Below are 8,694 nucleotides of genomic sequence, written 5' to 3'. Positions count from 1 at the left end.
TACTTTCAATAAAAGCTCCTGCCTCACTTGATTATTATAGCTACAGTTCTTCCACCAACTGCTAATTATAACCAAGGATCTAAATAAAGAGAAGAAGCCACACAGTATTTTGAGAGCAGATGCCTGTGTTTATATATTTCATTGAGAATCAAATCTTAAGAAAATACTATAATCCAGGTGCTAGTGGCTCATACCCATCATCTGGTGACTCATTCACGTAATCCTAGCTACTCAGGAGACTGAGATCTGAGGATAAAGGTTCAAAGGCAGCCTAAGCAGAAAAACCTGTGAGACTCATCTCCATTTTACTGAACAGAAGTTGTGACTCAAGTGATAGATTGAGCAGAAAGAGCTATGCCAAGAGCATGAGGCCCTGAATTCAAGCCCCACTATGGCATAAGAAGAGGGAATTCCATAATACCAAGAGATCGACAATAAAAATTCATAACTTGGGTATGAGAGATAAATATTGACACATTTTAAGCGGCTTTAAGTTATGAAATAATCTTGTATTCGTTTTTAAAAGTTCTTTGGCTTTTGGAGTAGAGAGATAATGTTTGGCTCATCTAATGTCACAATGCCAACTAACAAGTTTATTGGCTAGAAGAGAAAGCATTAAAACAAGTTTCTCTTAATTATACCTCAGCTGTGTAAAAGTCATAGCCTACTTATAAAGAATAAATGTTCCTAAATTAACAGCCAAATCACCAACGAGTAATGACCCAAACAAAAAGTTAAGACAAAAGTCTTGATAACTGAGGTTCAAATTATGTCAACATCTTGTTTCCCACATGCAAATAATTAAGGATAAGATGGTTCTAAAAGCTGTGACACTCATTTGTGGACTCCATGGAACAAACTTGGTATCAGGCCCAAAGACTCAAACTGTGGAGTGGCTTTAGCAGACTAAAAAGTAAGAAATCCAAATATTTACTTTTGTATCATGTCTTATTCCGCTGTTTGTGAAGAATTAGAATTTGATCAGATCACACTGAAGACTTATTAAACAAAAAGGAGTATGGGAATGGTTTTTAAACATCTGACAATAGGAACAATTCCTCTGGTCCATTCAAAGTGCTTGATTCACATGAAAATACCAGACTTTCACCACATCTGCAGAACTGAATTCTTTAGATCATGTTAATGAAGACTAATTTCTGACTACTACAAGAAAGGTAAGATAAACATGTTTTAAGAAAACGTGTAGCTTTGCCTGTTGCAAGAAACTAAGATACAAACAAAACATCATGCTTAGAAAATAGTTCAAAAGAAGGGAGTGACTGTTAGCATTCTAATAAAAAATTCATTTTTATAAAGTAATTCACTTAGGCATTAGATGCAACAGAACCTAAATTTAAAAATATCAACAAATGTACTTTCTAGGAACATATAACCTCAAATGAGAGACTAAGTTTCCTGGAAAGTATATTGGACTCCATATATTTTCAGGGAAAGAAGTACAGTCTATGGGGGGAAAAGAATCAAAGCAAAGAGAAACAACAGTGTTTTAGTTAAGGCTAATAAATGAAGAAATCAGAAGGCAGTTTCATTAATTAATATATTTTCGCATTATAGTTAACATATGTACTTTCTTCCTGTCACCTTACTTTCCGTTAAGTATTGATATTTTATTATAGTCAGACATGAGTACATTTCAACAGTCTTTTGCAATAAATATCATAAAATAATAGATTCGCATAATAAATATTCTTTACAATAAAAAAGTTTAACAGACTCTTGTCTTAAAAATAGTCAGAATTCAACTTTGTGATTTATACATAACATATACAAAAAAAAAAAAAAGCACCACAATTTGTGGTTAAGGCAAGGGGAACACAGGAAAGATTGAGATAACTCAGTTGTTAACCAACCATGGGACCAAAAGGGCCATTCACAACCTATGATTACTTTAGGCAGCAATGTTCTGTGACACTGACAATAATCCACCAGCTCTAAATTTCAACCTCAGTGATCCAAGTGCCTTCCATGACAACAGAAATTTGGCAAAGAGCTTGTGGGTGTGGAAGGAAGGGAGTCAAATCCTTCTCAAAGTTGAAAGCCAGAAGAAGAAGCAAATTATAACCAATTTGTCTCCAATATGAAGACTTACATTGTAAAGAGAATCTAAAATTACACAGAAAGGAAATGGGGGTGGGGGGGCATACAGCATTCAAGACTAAAACATTGCCAAGACAACAGAGAAGAGATGAAAAGGAGAGGGCTGCAGTTAAAGAACCAAAGTTTACATTATAACAAGATATCCATCCAATACGCTGAAGATCACTGGAATTGGAGGAAGATTCAATACATAGCTCAGTTAAGCAATTAAATGGTTGCTTCTTTCAAAACCAATCTCCCTGCTCCCCAACATCCAACCAAAGACATCTTTCAATCACTGCAGTCTGGCTGTGTGCGTGTGTGCTGATGTGTACAACTGGAAAAAGCTGCTTGCAGAACCAAGAAACTACCCGAACCCCACTAGCTCTCCATCCCCTCTCCAGAAGTCATTTCACCGTAAACTCTTCCTGAACAGTAAGATCCATGAGCCAAACCTTGGGAAATTACAGGGAGAGCAAGCAGGAGACAAAGGAGCAACTCTAAAGAGAGACGTGTGTTTGTGTGGGGGAGATGAGCATCTAATAGGATTTTTTTTTCCTTTTTTCTCCCCAACAGCCACCATTCAAAAGCTGGAAGTTCAGGAGGTCCCACCCACCTCCAAAATTCATGATGGCTTCCCCTGACCCCGAGAAGGGCAACTCGCCAGCTTACAATACACTGTATTGGAGTTCTTACACCTGCACCCTGGACGGTGGAGCCAATCATAACAGCCTCTGAAGAGCTTCAGACATCCCATGGCTGGAGGGTAACAGAGCAGGCAGGGCAAGAAGAGAGACATGGCTCCTATACACAGGAATCGAGAGCGGCAGTGCGACTGGGAACACGAACACGGATGGTCCGAGTACGAATCACCTTCATCGTCACTGGAGCAGTGGTAGAAGATGCCTTTGACCAAACACATACAGGTGCCATATTCCACCATGCTCTCAGCCGAGCACAGGCACTGTCGGTTACAGGCCAGACAGGAAGGAAGGGTCCTGGGAGCCGTGCAATCTCTGCATTTGCACTTCCCACACTGTTCACAGATGAACTTGTGCTGAGTCAAGTCTTCCTTCAAGGAACCTTTCAAGTCATCCGCAAGCAGTTGCTTAGGTTGGATCTGGATAGCCCTGTCAGCCCGATAGCCAGGGATGGGCCTAGTGGGTGGTGACCTTCCCAGGAGTCCTTGCTCAGAAGAGGCACTACTGCTGCTCCCAGAGCTCGCTGCACTTCCAGTGCTGGTAGATCTGCTCAAAATGAGACCCCTGGCATTACTTGGGGGTCCACCAGGCCCCAGGTGGCTTGCAGGTCTCTGCTCGGAGCCACTGTTCACATTAATTGGTACAATTTCATGCGTCCTCTCCTGCTTTTCTTGTCGTGGCAGTGGGCGGGAAGCAGGTCTCTTGACCACAGAAGGCCCTTCCGTGTACTCGTTACTGCCCCGGATAGCCTTGATCTGGTCCAAGGAAAGAATGGCAGCAGGCTGGTTCTCTCTATCATAGTCTAGTCTCAGCCGGCCCTCCACGGCAGGCTGCTGGATCGCCACAAACGACCTGCCATGCAGATTTAAAGGATCCATGTGTAGGGATCTGGAATTCTGGCACTCAGTGGAAACCTGGCATGCATCTGAAATCCTTAAAAAAAAAAAAAAAGAAAGTAAGACAAAGACACCAAATATGAAAAGAAAATCCACAGAAAATAAAGGACAGGAAGGATTTTTTTTTTTGCAGAGAGAGAAAAAAAGGGGGGTTCATCTTATGAAATCACGAACTGCCGAAACTACCTGCCGGGGAGCTCTCCATCAGCAAGATTACAGCGCTGCTGGGCTCCTGGCCAGAGTCCAAGTGCAAGGGAGCTGCGGACTCTCTCATAGAAGAATGTAAGCAAGAGACCCCCTGTCATAAAAACTAGAAGTGACTCCAGCGTGTAGTCTGCAGAATCGAGAGGAAGTTATGTCTTCCTGTTTGTGAATCTAACAAATAATTAAAATGAACTATGCCTTTGTGGGCAACTTTCATCCACATGAGGTTCAGTGTCAACTCCTTGGTAGTTTTCATCTACAAAAATGGTCTACCACTTTTGAAAAATCACGAATGACTCTGGGTGGTTTTGCCTCTTTTGTTATTTGCATGCTATGACAAACTTCAGCTTTAAGAAAAGAAAAAAATCAAGGCATTTTTTCAAGAAATAGTTAAGGCATTCCAAGCCAAAATGGGATCACAATGCAAGAGGCCGTTTTTCAGCTGAAATCACAATTCTGAAACTAGCTTGTTACTCATCTATAACATGAAAAAAAAACGAGGAATACAATAGTTTTTGGTGTTTTACTGGCAACCAAAACACATACTATAGAATCTACTGGACTTTCTTGTGACTATTACAAGAAGATTCATGCCTAAAATCATACATTTACCTTAGAAGTTTGAGGACTCATTCACATCACAAGATTAACTTTTGTGCACAAATATTGGGCCTTATAAGGCAGTTGGGAAATCCCAGCCATTTTAACTATCTATGTATCCTTCCCTTTAAAAATCTGTATTTATATGAAAAACCAAATCACTGCCAAATCAATGTGCTGCTTATCACAATAATATTTTGATCAAAACAAGCATTTGTGTTTTCATATGAACAGCAAATTATTTCTAATCTATAGTCTTCCGAAAACAAGACAATTTCCATTTCTGGTCAACATTCCTTAAAAAGGCCCACACAACAACTCATTTTAGGATTGGAAAGAAGGTGGGGGGAGCCCATTCCCCACTCTTACTCTGGGAGGGGCTGGGGGGGGAAGAGACAAATAAAAATCCAAAACCAATCAAAAACACACATAACTGAAAGTTCCTCTTAAAGCACAAAGCAGGTAAGTCCTGTTAAGGAATGTGTCTGGCTCCTGTCCTTTATGTTAACCTCTTAAGATCTCCCTCCACTGCAGTGCTTCCCACACAAGAAAAGAAGGGAAATACTCGTGTGTGTGTGTGTGTGTGTGTGTGTGTGTGTGTGTGTGTGTGTGTGTGTGTGTGTGTGTGTGTGTGTGTGTGTGTGTGTGTGTGTGTGTGTGTGTGTGTGTGTGTGTGTGTGTGTGTGTGTGTTAAACTCAGGAGCTGGGAGCTGTCCCTGAGCTTTTTTTGGTCAAGGCACTCTGCCACTTGAGCCACAGCTCCACTTTTGTGTGTATGTATGTATGATTAATTGGAGATTCAATTCTCAAGGGCTTTCCTGCCCATCTGGCTTCAGCTAGATGTCAGATCTCAGCCACCTGAAATGCTTGAATTACAGCCATGAGCCACTGATGCCCAGCTTAGGGGCAATCAATACACTTTTTTTTTTTCAATCAATACACTCTAAATCTAATGGATTTAGTCCTGAGTTTTTATGAACAAAGAAAAAGAAAAGGGGAAGGAAGGAAGGAAGGAAGGAAGGAAGGGACAGAAAAGACTCCTGCGCAAAATGTAGTTATCCTCCACGTTTTACCCCTGTGCTTTGAAAGCAAAGGGTGTATTTAAAAGCTCTGAATCCTAGTCCACAGGAAATGGAAGTGTGGGAAGGACTGCGGACAGCACAGTAACCTTCATTCTACTTTAAATGAGAGTTGTAACCAAGTTCACGCTGCCAGGAGTAAATAAATAAATAACAGAATCAGCCGGCTCCCAGGGGAAGGAAGCGCCATTCCCCAGCCATGCAGGCGCCCCATCCGTGCCCGGAGCGCGCCCAGCCCCAGGAGTCCCCCCAACTCCGCCCCGGGCCAGAGCTACCTTTCCGGACGACTCCATCACATGCCCAGGACCGCGGTGGGGGTCCTGCGCCCCGTGCGCACGGCCCGGCGAACTTGGGAAGGCCGATCCTGGGGTCCCGGCCGTCCGCGGGCCTCTGTCCGTCGGTTCGTCGGTCCGAACTCTTCCCCAGGCCGCCGCTCCGCGAGTTACGGCGGTGGCGCGGAGCCCGGTGCGAGGCGCGCGAGGCACCGGGAATAAATAGCTGGCTGGAGAGGAAGCAGAAGGAAAAAGTTATGAATGAAAACAAGTTCTCTGGGGCGGGAGGCGGGCCAGGCTGAGGTTACCATTACCTCAGGGGGCGGACGCCCCACGGTTAAAGCGGCAGCGCCCCCGCCGCCGCCCGCGCGCCCTCCCCGGGCTCCGAAACCACAAGAAAGTGGACGCCAGCCGGGGCGCGCGCGGGCGCGGGGTCGGGGGTCGCCGAGCGCGCCCCGGGGTCCGCCTCCCTCCGCGCGCACTCGAGAACACGTGCGCGCGCGCGCGGGCACACGTACAGGTCTACGGGCACAAATCCGTACCGAAAGTCTTCGGTGGCACATGCCAAGAAGTTCCTTGGAGGGGCCCGGGGGCTCCCCCAGCGCCTCCACGACCCGTGTTTGGGTAGGAGCGGGCTCTCCTTCCCCCAGGAGACCCTGCCTCGTCGTCCAGCACCCCCGGATCGTGCACGGAGGGGGGGCGGGTGAGCTGCGCGCGGGGGTCGGACAGCCTCCCAGAGGCGCCGCCCCGCCTCCCTCCCTCCCCTCCGCCGCGGGCCCCGCACCTGCCGCGCCGGCACGCCCTGCTCAGCCCCGCCCCGCCTGCGCACACTCACCTCTAGGCCCCGGCGGTGGCGGGGCGCCAAGGCGAGCGCGCCCGCTTCAACGACGAGGCATCGCCCGAGCGGCGGCGAGTCGGCCCGCGCCTCTCCGGCCCCGGCCTCCGCTGGGCTGCCTCTTTCAGGCCGGCCCGCGCGATTGCACTGGCCGGGAGGCTGCTCCCCCGCCGGACCTCTCCGAGGAGCAGCTTTGCACAATTCGCTACGTTCCCGGGAACGCGGTGCGGAGCGCGGCGAGGGGCGCGTGTCCGGCCACCCGACGGGCACGCTGCCCTCGAGGACCGAGCGCGGCTCCACTTCCCACCGTTCCTCGCGGAGAGGGTGGTGATCTCCCGGCCGGTGGAAAATCCACGTCACGGGTGTTGAGCTTTCGTAGGGCCGGGGCCGAGGCTCGAACCGGCGTCGGGGTGCCGGTGCGCGCAGGCCTGGCCGGGGCGCGGGGTACGGCGACAGGGAAGGGTCGGCTAGGGTGCGGGCGCCGTCCTGGGGTCCATCTCCGGGAGGTGGGCGGGCGTCGTCCCGGGCCCCCGCGCAGGCTGAGGCGCTCTCGAGACCCCGCAAGTTGGGGCGGCGAAGTGTCCCCCGGAACTCCGATCCGCGCAATCAGCCTCTCCCGGGCACCGCGGTGACCCGGTCGTCCGCCGCTGCGGGGCCTCTGCCGAGCGCCAGCTGCGGGAGATCGGAGGTGGAAAGCCGTTGAGTTTCCCCGCTCTCACGGGCCCACCCCGCCAGGCCCGCGGCCCCCGCCCCGGCCCGCAGCCGTGCGCTCCCCGTGATTGACAGGCCGTGATTGACAGGCCGGCGCGCGGCCCGCGTGTCCGCCGCGAACCCGACAACATGCCGTCTGGCACGTTTAGGGGTTTTTTGTTTTGATTTTTTTTTTTTTAACCCAAGCCGCGTTTGCAGCTTTATCTTCTTAGAGTTCGAACCACGTTCCAGCAACGCCCCGTGCGCACTGGAAATCGATCCACCACCGAGACGAGAAAATCCGGTTTTAAACCACTGCTCCGCTGGGGACCGGGTCCTAGCCACGCCGGAACGACCCGCGTTCCGTCCCCACCGCCGCGCCAGCCCCGACGCGGTGCCAGCCGCCCGCGCCTCACTCGCCCCGCGCCTCACTCGCCCCAGCGCTCCACACGGTAAACTCGTGGTTGGTTCGATTAAGGAAAAAGAAGTGGCACCGACTCTTTCTCGTTCGCTCTCTCTCTCTCTCTCTTGGCTTCCCGTAGGATCGGCTTCAGGGGCCGCTGGCCGCGGGAATGTGGTGGTGTTTGCAAATGCAACCATAATTTTAAAGAAAGGTGCAAACACCACCGGTCCTCACCTCCGGTCTTTCCTGCGGAGAGGAAGGGAGGAAGCAGCTCTTACCTGATGCAAAGACTGGAACTGGCTTTTCGGGCACATTTACACCGGCCGCAGTCGCCCGCTGCAGGGGCCGTGCGTGCGCCTCGCCGAGCCAGCGCGCCCGGGCGCAATTTCAGCTCCCGGTCTCCACCTCCAGGACACGCCCCCTGTGATATCACACGTCAATCACGCGGGCGGCCCCAAAACCCGGAGCAGGATTTCCCCCACGGTGCTTCACCCTTCCCTTTATGTCCCGGCCGCTTGGAAAACGTTACCCTTTGGGCTAGTGTAAATAAGCAACGTCTAAAATTGTGGGGTTGCCTCTAAAAGTTCTACAAATGCAATTTGTTCGTAAAAAGGGCACATTCGAACTTAGTGAACCGTTGTTAGATAATCACAAGTTTCAAAAGACTGGTGAATCCAACCCTTATGTCCAAAAAGAAAAAAAATCTCAGGCCAATCCTTCACTTCTGATTAACTGCAGGGAAAAACGTCTCTTGATATGAAGAGATGATAACGTTACAGTTCCTATTTAAAACAAAATTCAGAAAGTTTATCAAAAATGGCACTTTTCTTGCTAATACCGTATCACATATGACAAACAACAATATGTTGTAAAAATGAGATTTACTGATGTGGTTTTTGTAAATAATCTATATTCCC

The 8,694-nt window shown here is 48.9% G+C and overlaps 1 protein-coding gene across 1 annotated transcript; it reads right to left on the bottom strand.

Moving 5' to 3' along the window:
• Window positions 1-1,540: 1,540 nt before the first annotated feature.
• Spry1 (sprouty RTK signaling antagonist 1) lies at window positions 1,541-8,132 on the bottom strand. Its single transcript, XM_070022558.1, has 4 exons — window positions 8,056-8,132; window positions 6,685-7,356; window positions 5,853-6,079; window positions 1,541-3,731 (listed from the first exon to the last, which is right to left on the bottom strand). Exon 4 carries the CDS (start codon window positions 3,674-3,676, stop codon window positions 2,723-2,725), a length of 954 nt encoding a protein of 317 aa, XP_069878659.1. The 5' UTR covers window positions 3,677-3,731; window positions 5,853-6,079; window positions 6,685-7,356; window positions 8,056-8,132; the 3' UTR covers window positions 1,541-2,722.
• Window positions 8,133-8,694: the final 562 nt, after the last annotated feature.

This window comes from Dipodomys merriami, unplaced genomic scaffold (assembly GCF_024711535.1).
Source record: "Dipodomys merriami isolate MVZ:Mamm:240054 unplaced genomic scaffold, mDipMer1.0.p SCAF_15, whole genome shotgun sequence".
Lineage (NCBI taxonomy): Eukaryota > Metazoa > Chordata > Mammalia > Rodentia > Heteromyidae > Dipodomys > Dipodomys merriami.
This window is presented reverse-complemented; position numbering and strand designations above follow the sequence as displayed.

Excerpts from the sequence above, each read along its gene's own strand:
- Spry1 (XM_070022558.1), bottom strand. The coding sequence starts at position 3,676 with ATGGATCCTTTAAATCTGCATGGCAGGTCGTTTGTGGCGATCCAGCAG.